The 18,487-nt window shown below is 54.6% G+C and overlaps 7 protein-coding genes across 7 annotated transcripts; 3 read left to right on the top strand and 4 right to left on the bottom strand.

Annotated features, from left to right (window-relative positions):
• Positions 1-14: 14 nt before the first annotated feature.
• Positions 15-1,642, bottom strand: BJX67DRAFT_377830 (cytochrome P450; the record flags this gene model as incomplete). Its single annotated transcript, XM_071032213.1, has 2 exons — positions 15-979; positions 1,039-1,642. The coding sequence occupies 2 exons, from the start codon at positions 1,640-1,642 to the stop codon at positions 15-17; spliced, it is 1,569 nt and encodes a 522-aa protein (XP_070890209.1).
• A 405-nt stretch (positions 1,643-2,047) lies between these two features.
• On the bottom strand, positions 2,048-4,056 carry BJX67DRAFT_218980 (putative MFS sugar transporter). The gene is made up of 5 exons (XM_071025699.1): positions 3,460-4,056; positions 3,317-3,406; positions 2,862-3,271; positions 2,621-2,812; positions 2,048-2,561 (listed from the first exon to the last, which is right to left on the bottom strand). The coding sequence occupies exons 1-5, from the start codon at positions 3,851-3,853 to the stop codon at positions 2,061-2,063; spliced, it is 1,587 nt and encodes a 528-aa protein (XP_070890208.1). The 5' UTR covers positions 3,854-4,056; the 3' UTR covers positions 2,048-2,060.
• An 11-nt stretch (positions 4,057-4,067) lies between these two features.
• Positions 4,068-5,916, top strand: BJX67DRAFT_343853 (UPF0075 domain protein). The gene has a single exon (XM_071028197.1). It carries the CDS (start codon positions 4,562-4,564, stop codon positions 5,750-5,752), a length of 1,191 nt encoding a protein of 396 aa, XP_070890207.1. The 5' UTR covers positions 4,068-4,561; the 3' UTR covers positions 5,753-5,916.
• A 237-nt stretch (positions 5,917-6,153) lies between these two features.
• BJX67DRAFT_218935 (putative C6 transcription factor) lies at positions 6,154-8,478 on the top strand. The gene is made up of 5 exons (XM_071025698.1): positions 6,154-6,283; positions 6,338-7,215; positions 7,268-7,861; positions 7,924-8,015; positions 8,074-8,478. The coding sequence occupies exons 1-5, from the start codon at positions 6,241-6,243 to the stop codon at positions 8,432-8,434; spliced, it is 1,968 nt and encodes a 655-aa protein (XP_070890206.1). The 5' UTR covers positions 6,154-6,240; the 3' UTR covers positions 8,435-8,478.
• Positions 8,479-8,521: 43 nt separating this feature from the next.
• On the bottom strand, positions 8,522-11,382 carry BJX67DRAFT_370015 (putative C6 transcription factor; the record flags this gene model as incomplete). Its single annotated transcript, XM_071030856.1, has 11 exons — positions 8,522-9,053; positions 9,353-9,438; positions 9,567-9,690; positions 9,737-10,064; positions 10,119-10,230; positions 10,353-10,758; positions 10,807-10,866; positions 10,922-10,953; positions 10,998-11,027; positions 11,074-11,117; positions 11,373-11,382. 11 exons carry the CDS (start codon positions 11,380-11,382, stop codon positions 8,522-8,524), a joined length of 1,764 nt encoding a protein of 587 aa, XP_070890205.1.
• Positions 11,383-11,407: 25 nt separating this feature from the next.
• Positions 11,408-13,542, bottom strand: BJX67DRAFT_370014 (putative MFS transporter; the record flags this gene model as incomplete). Its single annotated transcript, XM_071030855.1, has 12 exons — positions 11,408-11,621; positions 11,667-11,702; positions 11,749-11,813; positions 11,862-11,959; positions 12,007-12,028; positions 12,075-12,342; positions 12,391-12,504; positions 12,549-12,620; positions 12,668-12,720; positions 12,769-12,828; positions 12,875-12,972; positions 13,020-13,542. The coding sequence occupies 12 exons, from the start codon at positions 13,540-13,542 to the stop codon at positions 11,408-11,410; spliced, it is 1,623 nt and encodes a 540-aa protein (XP_070890204.1).
• A 545-nt stretch (positions 13,543-14,087) lies between these two features.
• On the top strand, positions 14,088-18,391 carry BJX67DRAFT_377825 (putative alpha-glucosidase; the record flags this gene model as incomplete). Its single annotated transcript, XM_071032212.1, has 6 exons — positions 14,088-15,674; positions 15,722-15,752; positions 15,800-16,701; positions 17,252-17,374; positions 17,428-17,764; positions 17,832-18,391. The coding sequence occupies 6 exons, from the start codon at positions 14,088-14,090 to the stop codon at positions 18,389-18,391; spliced, it is 3,540 nt and encodes a 1,179-aa protein (XP_070890203.1).
• Between the last annotated feature and the right edge of the window lie 96 nt (positions 18,392-18,487).

The following is an 18,487-nucleotide window of genomic DNA, read 5'->3' as shown; positions in this document are numbered from 1 at the left end:
TGATTACTATTCATCTACGCACGTTTCCGCCGCTTGACGAGAATCTTGACGCCGTCCGGGGGCGCTATTGCCTCCGCCAGCCACCGGTTTGGAGGTCTCTTGTCGCCATACTCCGCCGGGAATTTGACATCATATTGGGTAAGGACGTAGGCAATGATCATCTTCAGCTCAAAATCGATCAGAAACCGACCGGGACAAGCGTGTTTGCCGTGGCCGAACGGCAGATGGTCGGCGCTTGTCGTCACAAAGCTGAGCTTATTGCCCTTGCTGGGGTCGTCTGCAGCCTCACGGATGCGCGAGAACCGGAACGGATCAAACTTGAGCGGGTCCTCGTATTTGTCCTCGTCCGCGTGCACCGGCTGACTGAGGAAGGAGATGAGACATCCCTTGGGAAGCTTGACGCCCGAATCGGTTTCCAGCCCATCGACCATCACCATACGGTGCATCACCCGGCCGCCAAACGAATGACAACGCAGCGTCTCGCGGGAGACACTGTCCGCCCGAGTCATCTGAGAGACTGTGGACTTGGTCCAAGCCGTATCGGACCCCATTACCCGGGTGACCTCGTCCCGAAGAACCGCGATGGTGTTGTACTCCGCATCGGACCCCATGATATTCAGCAGCATGTTGGTCACCTGGATGCTGGTCTGGTGCATGGAGCCAAAATTAGCAGCAGTGAGACGCCCGCTCATGGTATCCACGTCGTGAAACTCCTCGGGGCGCTCCTTCTGCGCGAAGCGGAGCATCATCTGGAAGTAATCTTGGGGCTCGTCCTTGGAGTGCTTGAGAGCCTCCATGCGCGCACGATAGATCGGTTCAAAATGCTTCCTGACTCTTCTCTGCGCCAGACGCGATTTTAGCCCAACAAAGGGCCCAACGAGGGGACGTAGCATGGGAGGCGTGCCGCCGGTTACACCCGCGTTGATGATGCAGCCGTCGATTACATCGAAGCTGTCTCGGAGATACTGCTCGTTTCTGCCTGTTCTGTGTCAGTGGGCAGGGGTCTAACCATCGTCACATCACATCAGTCCAACTTACACAACGGCAAGCCGATCGTAAAACGACTCGCAGCCTGGGCGACCACCATCCGCACCGTCTCCAGCAGATCAATTGTCTTCCAGTTGTCTTCATCGGTGCCAAAGTACGCGTCGAAAGCCACGCCCAGCTCCTCATTCAACCCGTCGACGATGGTTTCCAACACCGCATTCAACTCTTTCCGCACCAATTGGCCCTGCCACGCGTCGACGACATACTTAGTATGGCCCAGGGCATACTGCACCTGATCCACCTCGGCAAAGGCATGGTCGACGCTGAGAACGCCTTCAGGCTGCGCCAGCACCCAGCGAAGCGAGCTCGCCGGGAGGATAATCTCATCGCGGAAGCCAAAGCCTGGGATAATGACAGCCTTGCCAATTTTCGAGTACTTTTGGTAAGCTTCGCGGAAAAGCGCTTCACAGTCGGTCAGATACGCGAGGCGGGTTTTGAGGCTGAAGCTCGTCTTCCCCGCTGGTTCGCGGATCAGAGGCACGCCTTTCGGGTTGGCGACGCGGAAGAAGAGGGCGTTGATGATGTAGAGCAGCGCTGCGGGGATCACGCAAAGAACGCTGATCCGCAGCAGACTCCCGGGGTCAAAGAAGTCCATGATGATGTTGATGGGACTGGAAGGAGCTGAGGGAGCTGACGCTGTTTTTCAAGGTCAATGCCCCCTCGATTGCGGAGGCGGGCACGGAGCACTGGGATTTCGCCAGCGCCGTCGAGGCATGGACTTCGAGGACGAATTCCGGTCTCGTCAGGATCGTTGGCTTGCTAGCGTTCTCCGCAGCCTGCGGCTGATTGGTCCGAGCTGCAATATTAGAGGCGATGCTGTGGCTGCGTCGTGGAGAACCTCCTGTTCACTTGACAAACCAGGGCAAAGGAGGCCAAATAAGGCCAAATGAGGCGACATGAAGCCAAATGAGGGCTTCCCACTTCTGGTAGGTGCCTGAGGCCTCCATGAGGTGGCCGTGCTGGGAGAGCTTCATAACAATGCTTATTGAAATATACTACCTATCTTTCTAAGTTTACGCCGCAATGGCCTCCTCGAAGACAACCTTGTTACTGCCGTCCTCGCCGACCTTGGGGACCCCCCTCTCCGCAAGCACATCGCTGTGGAGACGGTACGCTCGCTCCATCTCCCAGTGGAACGGACTCGGGGTCGAGAACAGCGCGTCAATGGATTCCAGCGACCGATTGCAGGTTTCAGGGTAGAAGAGGTAGACAATCGGGATCCAGAGCAGATTGAAGCCCGCAAGGAGGAAGTAGCTGCGGCTCTTCAGGCTATCAAACATGATCGGGTTCACCAAGGTCGTCATGCCCACGCCAATTGCCCATCCGGTGATGCCAAAGCCATTGCCCTGTGCGCGCAAATCCGAGGGGAAGATCTCGGTCGGTACCAGGAAAGCAACTGTGCCCCAGGTTGATGCGTATCCTAAATTGAAGAGGAAGAGCATTGCAACTGCTGCCGGTGCATACTGAGATGCTCGATCGGGATTGTGAAGCGAAGCCTCATACACAGAGCCAGCCTAAGCAAACATTAACGAACGACGCCTTCAGAGACCGAGACTTTGAACGGCAGACTTACCACCACCTCGACTGTAAAAAGACTCAAAGCACCCAGCATCAGACACATTCTCCGACCGATCCTGTCCACAATCTGCGCACTGATGATCGTGCCAACAATGCCGATCGTGTTCAATCCCCCAGCCAGTCCGTTCTGGGTGAGGTCACTGTACCCAGCTTGGCTGAGAAGGACAGGCGAGTATGCCGTAACAGCCTAGAAATATCAATAAAACCCAAACACTACTTGTGATGCATCGACGTACCGTGATTCCAGTCCACGAGGCCATGATCTGCAGCCAGACGCACAGCCAGGCCCGTCGACCCAGATTGGCGCCCGGTCGTCCGCCCTTGCCGGTGAGAATTTTGACAAACTGAATCGGAGAACTGGGCCGGCTGTCTTGGGCCATGGCCAGGATCTCCATATACTCGCGTTCAATTTCCTCGGGAGTCGCTTTGTGGCGTCGGATTCTCGTCAACAGGTCTCTCGCGTCCTCGTTGCGGCCCACTGATGCGTAGTAGCGAGGGCTATCGGGCAGCATCTTGATGAAGAGAACCAGGAGAATGGCCGGGATGCACTGGAATGCGAGCAGGAAGCGCCATCGGATATCAGAGTAACCGTTGTTGATGAACGCAAGACCAAACGACAGCCAGTACGCCACGGAGATTCCCAGATCTTCACTGTCAGCATATCCCTCCTCCGTGAGACAGGTTTACGTACAGTTTGCGATGAAGACATAGCCCAAGAAACCGCCACGATGCTGGGCAGAAGAAGTCTCTGAGACCAGCACAGGCGTGATCCCAGTCAAAGCTAGGTGCGATTAGCAAGTCAAGCCCAGTCCGTCTGCAGAACTTCATACACACCGCCAGTGCCAATGCCAGTCACCACTCGAGCGACGAGCATGAAGTCAGAGCTTTGAATAGCCGCTTGCAGAGCACCTCCGACGGCGGCAAAGATCGAGCCGATGAACAGACCGTTGATACGACCGATCCGATCAGCCAGCCACCCTCCAGCAAAGCAGCCAAAGATGCAGCCGAGATAATAGACGCTGACGATGCCTCCCTGGTGCGTGGTGTCGGTTACAGTGCCATCGGCCTCCCCAATGCCGACTTCCGTCACATAGGTCGGCGAGGCATTCACGCCTCCCATGACGCCCTGGTCATATCCCTCGAAGAAAATGCAGATCAGCGAGAAGATCTGAATGGCGATGTTGAGCTGACGAGGCGACAACCGCCTCCAAAGTGTCGTGTAGCCCATGGTGTAATCACGCAGCCAATGATTCAGACACTGACTCCGGAGCAGGAAATGATTCCAGCGTGGGAATATACGGGGATCATGGGTTTAAATATTCTTCCCTGGGAGGTGATCCCACGGGCGGTTTCCGAATTCTCCGCAACGAACCCCAGAACAGATCCACTCATAAGCCGAGTGATATGGGGTTCCGCACAAGCAGAGGATGCAGGAAGAGAATGCAGGCCCATTCACGAAAAACCGGGGGAGGCCAGACGTGGAGCCAGAGGCAGGGTCTGCGAAAAATGGAACCTTTTACACGGTTAAGCATTTAGGCATTTAAGCGGCGAAGCTTTGAAGCGTTTAGGCGTTTAGACGATACCCATTGCCTCTCAACACAGCCTTTTCTGGGCCAATAACAGCTGACAGCGGGGTTTCTCCGTGGCACGTCTCGAAGTTGGAGAGTGGTTCTCGATTTAAAGTTATTTAACGTCTCCTCGACCGATTGTTGCGGCTCTATCACCAAGATCGTGTTTTACCTACCCGTCAGCATGGCCACCAACGGTGCTCCCGCGCAGAGCCAGCCTCTGGAGCTCACAGTCCTGGGCTTGAACAGCGGCACGTCGATGGTATGGTTGTGCCAGGATGATAAGGAACGGTGGTGCTAACATCTGAATCCAGGATGGAATTGACTGTGCTCTATGCCATTTCAGACAGGAGAACCCCGAGTCTCCAATGCATTTTGAGCTGCTCAAGTACGGAGAAATCCCCCTCGAGCAGACAATCAAGAAGCGAGTTATGAACATCATCCTGCACAACAAGACGTCGCCGTCAGAGCTGTCGGAAGTCAATGTCATTCTTGGAGAGACATTTGCCGCCGCTGTTCAACAGTTCTGTCAGGACTATCAGGTTGACATCTCGTCGATCGATGTCCTTGGATCGCACGGTCAGACGATCTGGCTTCTCTCCATGCCTGAACCCGGCGAGGTGCGCAGCGCGTTGACCATGGCTGAAGGCTCTTTCCTTGCCTCGCGCACCGGCATCACCTCCGTAACGGACTTTCGCGTGAGCGACCAGGCGGCTGGCCGCCAAGGTGCTCCGTTGATCGCTTTCTTTGATGCCCTACTCTTGCACCACCCAACGAAGCTGCGCGCCTGTCAGAACATCGGCGGCATCGCCAACGTCTGCTTCATCCCTCCCGACTCTCACGGAGGTATTGACGCCTGTTACGATTTCGACACGGGTCCCGGCAACGTTTTCATTGATGCAGTCGTCCGTCACTACACGAACGGCGAGCGGGAATACGATAAGGACGGCGAGATGGGGGCGCGCGGCACAGTCGATCAGGAGCTCGTTGACGAGTTCCTCCAAACCCACCCTTACTTCCGGTTGGATCCGCCCAAGACGACTGGTCGGGAGGTCTTCCGCGACACTCTGGCGTTCGATCTCATTCGGAAGGCCGAAAGCAAGGGTCTGAGCCCTGACGACGTGGTTGCCACTATCACCCGTATCACTGCACAGGCCATCGTCGAGCATTACCGCCGCTACGCTCCCAAAGGTCTGGAGATTGAGGAGATCTTTATGTGCGGTGGTGGTGCTCTTAACCCTAACATCACTCAGTTTATTCAGAAAAACTACCCCAACACGCGTATTGTCATGCTCGATGAGGCCGGTGTCCCGGCCGGTGCCAAAGAAGCCATCACCTTTGCGTGGCAGGGGATGGAGGCGATTGTTGGTCGTTCTATTCCCGTCCCAACGCGCGTTGAGACGCGGCAGGAGTATGTATTGGGCAAGGTATCTCCCGGAAAGAATTATCGGAAGGTGATGCGACAGGGGGCACTCTTTGGGGCTGGGCGAGATCACCTTGCTCCTGTGAGCGAGATGATTAATTATGTCAATGGACAGGTGTTTGATAACAAGTGGTGATCTGCATAAGATTATGAAATGATTCCGATGGATGCTTTTTGATTTGGGATAATTTTCCTTGCTCGACCGGCTGGTGCTTCGAATATATATATCCAGTGGTTTGGGAAGGGAGGCAACTGTGACAACCACAAACGTTCAATACCATGGTACCAATTGCAATTCCCTTCCAAATCTCTTAAAGTGCCATCTCTATGACTTCACGCCCTTTTCGTATTTGTATACTTCCAGTTGAACCCTGTTGTGGGATATTAGTCAGCGACGGCCCCTCGTGAATCAGATTACATAATCTCACACTACACTATACCTAATTTGGTTACCTCGGCAAGCGGATGGCCGAATTTGGACTCCCGACGTGTCGGTGCAGCTTCCGTTCGCCGACTTCTGATTTCCTGCATGGAGGAGGACATCCGGCCAGTACTTCTTTGTATGAGGCTGCTTGGGCTCTGAGGCATGTTGCTCTGAGTTTCAGGCCTGAGCTAGCGTCCGACATGTCGCAACGCCCCCGCAAACTCCAGCGGATCTCCAAGGCTTGTTCGTGACCCCCCGCGGAAAGTGGCGCCGGACGCGACCTAATTGTCTCTCCAGGCGACTTTTGCAATCGGCGGAGCATCAAATGTAATAAGAACAGCGGGCCTTTCGCACCCTGTCAAAACTGCACCGATTTTGGCGTACCATGTACTTATGACCGCCCCGCCAGGCGACGCGGCGCTCGAAGACAAGCCAGTGAAGCAGCGACGCAGCCCGTGCAATCAGCCGTACCTCTGAATGGAGCCTCCGAGGCCGTCTCTTCTGGTAACTCCGCATCGGATATCGCTCTCAAGCCTCATTTAGCCGGTGCTTCACACAATGTGGCCAATGACCCTCACGCGATGACCATGGCCGCGCCTCATGATAGCTCGCTGCTCAATCCGTGGAAAGCATTCGCGGTCGCCTCGCAAGGCACGATCCGGGATCTGGCGGAAGTGTATCTCGAGATCGTATATCCCATGTATGTCTTTCGCCCCGCGCAGTCGAGAGATTCGAGGCTGATGGGACGGTCGTGCAGCTTTCCTCTATTCCATTGGCCGTCGTTCACGAGGGCCCTGGAAAACCTGGACTACCTCAAGGATGAGGGCCTGTTTGCTTCGACTATGGCGATGTGTGCCTTGGCTTCCGCTCGTGCCCGTGATGGCGCCTTGTATTCGAATCGCTGGAGCTCACAGCAATTAGCAAGCCCTCCATCCGAGGTCTTCTGGTCGGCGGCGAAGGATGCAATTCCCCGTGACCTGGCCACTGCAAGACACACTGAATACATGCGGGCCTGCGCGATTCTCAGTATTGCAGGCATTCAGAATGGGCAGATCCAGGAGATGCAGCAGTACCTGGGCATGTATCACACCCTGGCCGTCATGGACGGACTGCACGACGAGAAGTTGTGGCCCAAAGACCTGGATCCCGTTGTCATCGAGATCCGGCGAAGATTGGTACGTAGCCGAACCCTTTGTGCATTAGCCCTCGTGTCTAACCGTTCCTTAGTTCTGGTCCATATATACCTTGGATGTCTATTCGTCAATTGTCTGGGGCGGAATCATTCGCCATCGAGAGGACCAGTCTAACGTCCGTTATCCTGGCGATTTGAAAGACGACTTCATCGCCAAAGACGACATGGTATCGCCTGTTAGCGTGGAGCAGAACGATGTTTTGCGCACGGGTGCATCGTCAGCCGATTGGATTTGCGGCTGGAACTTCACCACCGATATGTATCGTATTCTCGAACATGCTTTAGACAGTCAGCGACGACGCTCCCCGCCGAAGAACGGAACAGCTGAAGTCTGGTCTTTATTTCGCCCTGCGCAGATGGCTGGACCGTGGTTGATGGACCACGTCCTGTCCCTATACGAGGCGCTTCCGCCGCAGTTCCGAGAAACTCGCCCAGCTACAGGCGATTTGGCGCACGATATCTTTGGCTTTCAGTCGGCTAATATTCAAGCGACTCTCCAGCTGCTGCGCATGGTTCTCTCCTCGGGCGAAGACCACGGCGTTGATGGAAAATGCGATGTGGCAGGACAGGTTTTGAGCGTATTTTCCAAAGTGCCCGCGGAATACTTGAAGGCGATCAGTTCTCCTTTGGTATGTTCACCTCCATGCTCGGCTAACTTCGGATGGCGACGAATCTGAGCTAACTTTAGTAGCTGCACCATCTGGCCGGGATTGGATATATTCTTGGCTCGGTGATGGAGGGCAGTCTATCAGAGACTTCCTACCAACGTGTGCGCACACTCTTGTAAGATTGAGCGTCCTTTTCAACATCTGTAACAGAGACACAAGCTGATTGACGATAGGCTGGAAATGGCCGACCTCCTGCATCGGCTGGAGTCAGGACTCCGTCGCTCCACTGGTACAAGCGAGAGGCTCAAATCTCAAGTTGGTCGGATCGACGAGTATATGCGCACGCAGAGAACAGCAAATATACCTCCTGTTCCGCAGAGCCAGCCACCGATTGACAATATTAACACTGCCCAGAGCGACTCGATGCCACTCGACTATAATCAAGGAGATATCGCACAAATGCAAGCCGTGATGCCCGCGCTTGACGACTCTATTGCTCAGTTCCAGCTACCGCCGGAGCTGCTGGATGACTGGCCCTGGCCGTTTGATACTGGCTTGTCAGAGGGCATTTTCCCACTTGCGTTTGTGAGGTGAAACTAGCAGAAAAACGGCAAGCAGGAGGCACAGTAAGTCAGCGGCGGTAGTCATTTACGTGGCTACACCTTCAACACCGAGGTGACATCAAACCGCCAAGGAAAAGTCTGCGAAGAAGTCCTGCCAGGTCGTTGGGAAATAAAAGAGATTGAGGCCCGGGAAATCCCACTCGCTCACGAACTGCTCCGGCACAAAGGAGGTCAGCTCGGTTTGTGCATCGAACAACTCCCAGAACGGCGCCGTGTCCTCGTTTGCATCTCCTGTCTCTATGCCGCTCTCGTTTAGCGTCCGTCCGTACTTCTCGATGCTGAGCCGAAGAATCTGCAGGTAAACATTGCCGTTGCTAGCGGTATTGCTGTTCGAGATGCTTTTTGTCAAGTCGTCAAGGAGCCGGTTGCCGTGGCTCAGGAGTTCCTGGTGCTCTTCTTTCCCCTCCGGTAGGAGACGGGATAGTTTGAGCAGAAGGAGGAAGCAAAATGCACATTTTGCCCACACGAAGTCCATTGCGTACTTGAGCTTCGCGAGGTATGAGTCAGGCTCGAAGGTGATGAGACTGAGGTGTTTGCGGGCACTGGCCTTTGCCATTAAAAGGATCTTCTGCTCGACGGGGGACATTGCTCTGAGATCCGTTAGTTACTACTCGCCATGAGAATCTGACACAGAAAACGGAGACGCACGCGACGTTTTCTACTCCCATGGAGCGAAGGGCCTTGCAATGAAGCATCATCTCCCCCCAGCACTTTTGCACGCGAAGAGCGGCTAGCAAGGGGGCTCGTTCCTCGTCTTCAGGCGCGAGGGAGTTTTCTATTCCGGTCAATACAGCGGATTCCCCAATAGTGTTCATATCGTACCTATTATCCGTTGCCAGTCACTATTTCGGTTAGAATTGCCTTCGGTGGTCGTGAGAAAGGAACTTACTCAAACCACAGATCGAGATCAAGCTTTGCCTCCTGCACGAATGCCGCGATATCAGCCCGGGCTAGCGGTGCTTTGGCACCGAGTGTCTCATTGATGTGAACTACGAGGTATCAGCGCTGTTGTGGGAGAGACCAGTCTGGACGAATGCACCTCTTATAACATTCAACTAGTTGATGTTAGCTGGTGTCGTCGAAGCGGTAATGATGGCGCATACCTCAACCTGAGAAAATAGACGCAGATCCAAAACGGTCGACGATGGTTGATGGAGTAACTTGCGGCATCGTCGTGGATTTCCCGTCATTCGAATGCCTGGTGGCTTTCCACCGTCGAGGCTGAATCTGCGCATGGTCAGCATGATAGCTTATACCGTCGAATGTGGCCTACATATGCTCCAACACCAGAAGTCCGAACCATGTTCTGGATTTCCGCATCAGCACGTTCTCTTCTTCGACGAAGCTCCGGATATTCTGCGCTCCCTCCACGTCCTTCATCGTCAGCTGTTGGGTGAGCTCCTCGAAGGCTTCGTCCAGACCCAAGTCTAGCGCCATTCTAGTTGCAAATGACAGTATCAAAGAGCGCTCGGCAGAATAGCAGGCAATCACCAGTAATGCCTGCACGGACTCTAAGCAATTCAGTGTCTCATTCTGGATGACGACGTTGATCCACTTTTTGAGCTCGGTTTGCAGTAAATCAGACAATTGGGATCCGGATCCTATTTGCGGTCAGCGCAGAGATACTGCGAGGTTGCTATGTGAACGCGACATACTCGACTCCACCCGACTCCCAATCGTGCATATAGCGTTCAATAGGATACTGCTTCGATAGCGGACGGATTCGAAGGAATCGTGCTTGGGATCAAAGATTGGAATATACCTGTCCTGCATGGAATCTATCAAAACCTGGTGCTACTGATCGGGCATAGAAGCACTTACGCAACCTTGGAAGAACCTGAGTGCCATGTCAGCTTATCGAACTGGTGATACCCCGGTTTCAGTGTAACATACGTAGTAAAGCAATCAACGGCATATTCAATCGTAATCAAACCCTTGCTGATAAAGTCCGAGATGGGCTCCTCTCTCACTTCAAACCCGGAGCGCCTTTTCTTCGCAGGTCGAGGAATCTCTTGAGAAGGTCGGATTCGAGGCTGTAGGGAGATTTCACTTCGAGAGCTTGATAGCGTCGTCCCAGGCGGCATGAACCCGGGAGCTTCAGGAAGAAGCTGAGCAGGTGACATGAGCGAAGCGCTCTCGCTACCCGCCTGCTGCACTGAGAGCTGAGGGTGGGAAAAGCTCTCGATCCCAGCGAGTGCGTCGCTGTGTGGTTGCGATTGCAGACGAAGCATCTGCCGCATATCGGCCAGCTGTGCTTGCAGATGCTGAACCTCCGACTCGACGGACTCCAGTCTCCTGCAAATACGTTAACTTCCGCACTGCATCAGACGCATCGATGCTTACTCCGTCACTGGATCCTTGGGGATCTCGAAGAAGACGCATTGTTTCTTCAGCTTTTCGCACCTGGAACTGGTCAACAAGAATGCGATTTACAGATGGGAAGCGAAGAGCTGCGCACCTTGTACACGGCCGTTTCCCATCGCATTTCACCTGTTGACCGTGAGCGTCGTCCGTCAATAGCCGGGGTGGCGTACCTTTGATTGCCGACACGCGCTGCACGCTTTCTGCTGCTGTTAGATTCATCGACAACCATGAAACTGGGGTTCATACCGGAATGCGTTTCATCGAAGGCGGCGCAGCCACGAGATACGCGTCTTCGGAAGCCATGATGAAGACCTGTCAATCGGCGCAGTCGGCCGGAGTCGTCGTTGGAGAATCCTGTCGGGAACTGGGGACGCGGGGCATCATCCATGGATCGCTCGGAAGTTCCCCGACTCGGCAGTGGCTCAGACGAACCTTGAAAGGATTTGGATCGAGAAGATTTGGAGATGAAGGATTATTGATATGGCTTTATGATACAATCACTAGGTACGTCTTGCGAAGATCTGTGGTAACTACATCAATACTACTCTCAGACATCGTGGCCACAGCCCGAGTACACAGCCTAGTACACATAGATGAAGTCCTCGTTCTCAAAGTCCGTGAGATCCTTAAACGCGTTGTCGTCTACTCTCTCGCCGGCCTCGGTCTTGTCCAGGTCCGTCTCGGGCTCGCCGACTGTCTGCATCGAGCGATCCACGATCTTCGCGCTCTTTCCCATGGCAACACGCCGCTTCTCGTGTCGTTTGTTCAGAAAGGCAATATACACCATATTCAGACTGCGAAGGTGAGTATAAATCGACCATCAGATGGAGGCTACTTACGCGCAGAGCACGACGAGCACGCAGAACATGGCCAGGCTGTTCGGTTAGACCCGATAATACTGGACTGGATCTTTGGACTTACTTGGAGAGCAGACCACGTCTGTAACCAGGCGCTTCGTCAGTTGTGTACAAGTTCGGACCGACCACCTGTTGGAGGTTAGTTCTGCTACAGATAAGGGCAGCATTTGCTCATACGTTGCCGGCACACTGCCCAACAAGCAGGATACCGTTGGTGACCTTCTTCTTCGTCTCACCGGCCGTGTTTCCAGCGGCCCACGAGTAAATCATCGGTGCTAAGAAGTTAGCATAATTCCACGGGTCGCCATTTGACAAAACGTACTGATTCCGGGATAGACGGAGATCTAGCAGTGTCAGCAGTACCCTAAACCTGGATCGAGGGTAACCTACAATATAATACCCGGCAAGCAATGGCCCCTTGTGGGCATCGCCCCGTGGGATTTGCAGCAGCATAGCACAGCCTGCGATAGCAGGTAGGCACAGCAAAGCCACCACACCCCCCTTGGTCTTATACCTCGTCGCCAGCCATGCCCCTCCCAGAGTGGCGACCAGCTGAATGGCACCAAAAGGCATGTTGAAAAGCATCGTATTGAGCTGGTCGAAGCCGAACGATTCGATAATTAAAGGCCCGAAGGTGGTGATGCCGCCGCTGGGGATCCTGCGTTGCGTCAATCATGGTTGGCAAACAGCGAATCCCTCGACTTACGAAATTGAAAACATCAAGGCAAACCAGAAGAAGGACTTGAGATCCAGGAACGCCTCCTTTACGTGCGCCCACTTCCACTCGTGTGTCTCGATACCCTGCTGGTTCATTCGAAGTCTGACCCGTTAGTATAGGGGAGTGCGCACAGGGTTGGTATGTACCTCTCGATCGCCAACAGTTTGTCTTCTTCGTTGAGGAAATTGGACTGCATGGGGGAGTCTGGCAGGAAGAATCTTACGAAGGGTTAGTTAATTCATGGAGTTCTGGAAGGTAGACTCACAGGACAACGAAAGCAAACGCGACGGTAAGGCATCCAAAGAATAGGAAGATGATCTTAGACATGGTTAGCATGAGGATAAGAGACGTTAGCGGTATAAGTACCTGGTACGGGGCAAGACTGGACTTGATATGACCCAGGCCGAACGCGAACAGACTCCCAAACTGCACTTCTCAGCAAGTAACCAGCATATATCGCCGAAAGTCTCACCATGTTCACTACTCCATTCATCGCATACCACGAACTGAGTCGCATCGGTTGCTCACGGCGACGATACCACATCTGCGTAATGGCAATGAAGGCAGGCGCTGTCTGATGTTAGCTTCTCGTCCTGGTGGGGGGGTATGCTACATACGGATGCCAGCTTCGAAAAGACCCAGGAAAATCCGACAGGCGAGCAACCCCCCGAAGTTCCGCGCGGGAGTCATGCACGCCAGGGAAATACCCCAGAAGAAGACCATGACGGCCAGGAACTTGCCGAGCCGGATCTTCACGAGGGTGTACGCAATGGCCGGCTGTGCGACCAGCTGGACGAGATAGATACTTGAGCCGAGCCACGAGTACTCCCGGCCCTTGAGATTGGCATCTTCGATCAGGCCGAACACCGAGCCGTAGGAGAGAGTCGACTTGTCGAGCTGCTGCAGGAAGTAGATCCCCAGCAGAATGGGCAGCAGCCTCAGATCGATCCGTCGGAGGACGCGTTTGTTGTTCTCGGGGGTGAGAATCGTGGAATGGCCCATGTCCTCGATCAGCTCGAGGGCTTTGTCCGTGGGTCTACCCGGCTGATGCGCCTCTCGAGGAGGCTCTGGCTGCGAGGGTGCTGTCGTCGGAGCGAACTCAATGCGTTCGTCCGGGTTTGTTTTCGCGACTGCCGACATGATCGTGGAGAGACAAGTCGAACGAGGAAGATGAGGTTGAGGTTGAGGTTTGAGCTGAGATGGGAATAATACAAGATCCAGTAGCAAGGCCAAAGTCAGCCGTTGAGGTAGAGTGCAGGCGAATGCATATTCTGGCGATCACATCCATCCAGGAGGGCCTCAACGGGGGGTCTCTCAGTTTTATCTGTGCAGGGGGTTGGCTATACTGCGAGCAGAATCTGGGGCACCCCGCGGGGGAAACAAAGTTTCCTTCGCAACGGACGAAATGGAGAAGTCCGACGATGGGGTCGTTCTTGTCCAATGGAACTGGCCTGTTAATTCTCTTGGATCGGTTCTCGGCCGTCAAGTCCGATGTGCTGAATTGCACCTGGTGGAGACTTCTGGTATACGTCGGTGATGGACCCGAAACCCGATATCGACTTTCTCCCCTCAGTGCACCCCTCAGTTGGAGAGCGGAGGAGCTTGAGCTATCATTCAAATACAGCTTCATTTCTCGGGGCGAAGCCCCATTCGGTCTATTGTGTCTCCTTGTCGTTGCCCTCAGCATGCCTCAGAAGGAGTATTTGCCCAAAGGCTTCCAAGAGACCCAGTCTCAGGACGCATGTCCTTCTGTATACTTGCACTCCGCAGACAAACGATCCTTTGACTTCTCTTTCGAGCCCATACGGGAAAACCTCTTTCGCGTCACCTTCACCTCCCCCGATCACCCGCTGCCTCCCTATCCCAGTGTCACCAAGCCCGCCACAGACCTAAATGGCCTCGAGGTAAAGACAAGCAGCGGACAATCACAAAGGGAGATTGAAGTTGGAGACGTAAAGGCCGCGGTGAACTGGGAGAATGCCCCAGTGGTATCTCTGTCATGGAAAGACGACGACAAGCCGCTCTACCGCGACCTCCCCTTGCGCTCGTACGTCGCAGACGGCGATGGCATCGCGCACTACACAGAGCACGATCGCAATGCATTGCACGTCGGATTGGGAGAAAAGAATGCCCCCATGGACCTCACCGGTCGCCATTTCCAGCTCTCCGCCACAGATAGCTTCGGGTACAACGTCTACAACACCGATCCTCTCTACAAGCACATCCCGCTACTCATCAAGGCCACCCCTGAGGGGTGCATTGCAATCTTTTCCACTACCCACAGCAGAGGGACCTGGTCCGTTGGCTCGGAGGTGGACGGTCTCTGGGGCCACTTCAAGGTGTACCGACAAGACTACGGCGGTCTGGAGCAATACCTTATCGTCGGCAAGACGCTGAAGGACGTTGTCAGGTCATATGCAGAACTCATCGGTTACCCTTTGCTGGTTCCCCGCTGGGCTTATGGGTACATCTCGGGGGGATATAAATACAGTGCGATGGATACGCCACCGGCCCATCAGGCGCTGATGGAGTTCGCCGACAAGCTGAAGGAGCACGGCATTCCCTGTTCAGCGCACCAGATGAGCTCCGGCTACTCCATTAGAGAGGTCGAACCCAAGGTCCGCACCGTCTTTACATGGAACCGATACCGATTTCCGGACCCCGAAAAGTGGATCAAGCAGTATCATGCCCGTGGTATCCGTCTCCTGACGAACATCAAACCATTCCTCTTGGGATCGCACCCAGATTTCCAGAAACTCATTGACGGGAACGGGTTCTTCAAGGACCCGGGGACGGGCAAGCCGGGCTACATGCGCCTGTGGAGTGCCGGAGGGGGAACTGGCGGCGACGGCTGCCACATCGACTTCACGTCCGCAGCTGCGTTCAAGTGGTGGTACGACGGAGTGCAGTTTCTCAAGCGTTCTGGAATCGATGGGATGTGGAACGATAACAACGAGTACACTCTTCCGAATGACGACTGGCGCATGGTGCTTGACGAGCCGGTGATTTCTGATGCTGCGAAGCAGCAGACGCAGAATAACACCGTTGGGCTCTGGGGCCGTGCGATGCATACGGAGCTGATGGGCAAAGCCTCGCACGATGCACTGCGCGACTTGGAGCCGAACGTCCGACCGTTTGTTCTGACGCGAAGTGCGACGGCGGGCACAATGAGATACTCGGCAAGCACCTGGAGTGGTGATAACGTTACCAGCTGGGAGAGCATGAAGGGAGCGAACGCGTTGTCGTTGAATGCCGCCCTGTCGCTTCTTCAGGTAGGCCAGTGTAATTCAGGAGGCGGCAAAAGCTGACTTTGATGTAGTGTGAAGGACACGATATCGGAGGGTTCGAAGGTAAGCTTCACGATCCAGGACGAGGAGACAGACATTAACCCTCTCAGGACCGCAACCGTCTCCAGAACTGCTTCTGCGATGGGTACAACTGGGCATCCACTCGCCCCGGTTCGCCATCAACTGCTTCAAGACATCACCCGATAACAGCGACACTGGGGAGGTAATTGAGCCGTGGATGTACCCCGAAATCACACCTCTCGTCCGCGACACGATTAAGCGCCGCTACGAAATGTTGCCGTACATCTACTCCCTCGGCCTGGAGAGCCACTTCTATGCGTCGCCGCCCCAGCGCTGGGTCGGCTGGGGCTACGAGTCAGACCCCGAAGTGTGGACGAAAGCCTTAAAGAAAGGTGAAGAGCAGTTTTGGTTCGGTGAGACGATCCTTGTCGGTGGTGTGTATGAGCCAGGCGTCAAGGTCGGAAAGGTGTATCTCCCGCGCAAGTCGAATGACACGTTCGACTACGGCTTTGTCAACATGAATGCCCCGTACACATACTATGCCTCTGGACAGTGGGTCGAAGTACCCTCCGAGTGGAAGACGAGTATTCCCCTGATCGCGAAGATCGGAGGAGCCATCCCCGTCGGCAAGTCCGTTCAGACGAGAGTCCCTGGCGACGAGACAGAAGCCTCTGTGGCCGTGAGCGAAGTCGACGACTACCGCGGGGTCGAGATCTTCCCTCCTCGAGCGAGCTCACACGGCAATGTCTTCTCCACCACCTGGCTGGAAGACGATGGGATCTCGGTTGATCCCAGGGTGTCCCGGTACACGATCAGCTATAGCTCGACAGAGGACAGAGTGATCGTTGGGTTTGCAAAGGACGAGCAGAGCGGATTTGTCGCAGCCTGGAGGGATCTGGACATTATCCTGCACAACGGTGACACCAGGCGTGTGGTGTCCGACACTGGGAGGATGGTGGAGTACAAGGGCAGGGATCCCCGAGGCCGCGAGGTGTACACACTGAAAAACTAGAGATCATTCGTTACTCGTTCAGAAGGAGATCGACGGCCAAGATAGAGAAAACATAGAGAACGCAAGCCTTACAAGCAGCCCTAGCCGGAAGAGGCGATACGTGTCCGCGATATATTTAGACAGCCTTAAGCATAACCAAGAAATGCGATGCTTGGGGACGGTGCCAAGAAGCACTAGTCTTCTTTGGGGCATGCGAAGAATGCGACTGGACGTAATTTATCAATGCGAGGAACGGTAATTTACCAGTGCGAGATACGGTCTCGTCCAGCCTCAACTGCGGCTGGAAAGCGCCCTCATGTTTCCCCTTTTAGTCCCGAGAATCCAGGCAGCGGGGTTTATCGGGCTGTCACTGGGCTGATCGATGCCAGCTGGTTTCAATGCTGTCTCGATCATCAACCCGCACTCACGCAGCATGCGACCCTGGATCCCAGGTATATAGAGTGCATCAACGACCGTGGGGAGGTGAGGTCTTCCGTTCAACAACTCATCTTTTCAAGCAATCTTAACATATTGACACAACATGACAAAGTGCGTGATCCCTGAAGATACAGGATGGACATTCTGTCCGTCCATCGAAGCTGCGGTTCTCTTCACCGTCCTGTACGGCCTGTGTTTCTTCGTCCATCTCGCCCTCGCCATTAGGGCACGAAAGGTACCTCCAAGCCGATCTTGCTCTCGGAATGTATCCTGACCATCCTGCAACAGACCTTCTGCTGGGTCATCATCATGGGATGCGCCTGGCTAACCATCGGATTCGGTCTGCGCGCCAAAGCTGCTCACAAGATCACGGGCCTTGCGGACTACATCCCCCAGAGCATGATCATATTTTTGGGCCCCCTGTGGCTCAACGGCTTTGTGTACATGGTGATGGGCCGCATGGTGCACATGCTCTTGAAGCGGGACAAGCTGTACGGCATCAGTGCCCGCCGATTGACCCTGATCTTCGTGATTCTCGACATCGTCGCCTTCTTCGTCCAAGCTTCCGCCAGTGGCCCGATGAGCGAGGACAACCCAGACACCGCCATGACCGGTGTCTACATCAGTGAGTCCTTCCATCCTTCGACCCAGCATTTCGCAGTGGACGAGCATTGACTGATGAATGTACCCAGTGATGGGCGGTGTCGGCCTCCAGCAGGGATTTATCACCTTCTTCGTCGCCCTCGCCGCCCGGTTCCACTACAAACTGATCAAGGGCATCCGCGACGGTTTCGCGTATCCGCTCGAGGAAGCCCGGCTGCGGAATAGCCAAGAGGGCGACCTCAATGCCACCGTTAAGCCGGTGATCTACACGGTCCCCTGGCGCCGCCTCCTGTACGCCCTCTACGTGACCCTCGGCTTCATTACCATCCGAAATATCTTCCGTCTCATCGAGTTCTCGGACGGAGTCGAGGGGTACATCGCTGTGCATGAGGCATTCTTCTACTCGCTGGACGCGCTCCCAATCCTGGCTGGGCTGGTGTTGCTTGCCATCGTGCACCCGTCCTCTGTTCTGGATGGGCCGGACAGCGAGTTCCCGAAGAAGAAGAAGAAGAAGAAGAAGAAGGGGAAGGATGGCAAGAGAAAGAGGACAAGGCATGGCCGGAGGCACGGTAAGGACCACGAAGAGAGTGAAGGGGAGGAAGTACTGCAGTCGCAGCCGTATCAGCCTGTGTCTCCCACGCAGGTCTGATCCTCGGACGAGACACACTTTGCTACGACTTCGAACTGGATTGAGATGCTTGAGCAATGATATTTTTTTTTTTTTTTTTTTTTTTTTTTTTTTTTT

Source organism: Aspergillus lucknowensis, assembly GCF_044049455.1.
Source record: "Aspergillus lucknowensis strain CBS 449.75 chromosome Unknown BJX67scaffold_4, whole genome shotgun sequence".
Taxonomy (NCBI): Eukaryota; Fungi; Ascomycota; class Eurotiomycetes; order Eurotiales; family Aspergillaceae; genus Aspergillus; species Aspergillus lucknowensis.
Note: the sequence above shows the minus strand (reverse complement) of the source record. Positions and strands in the feature narration are given on the sequence as shown.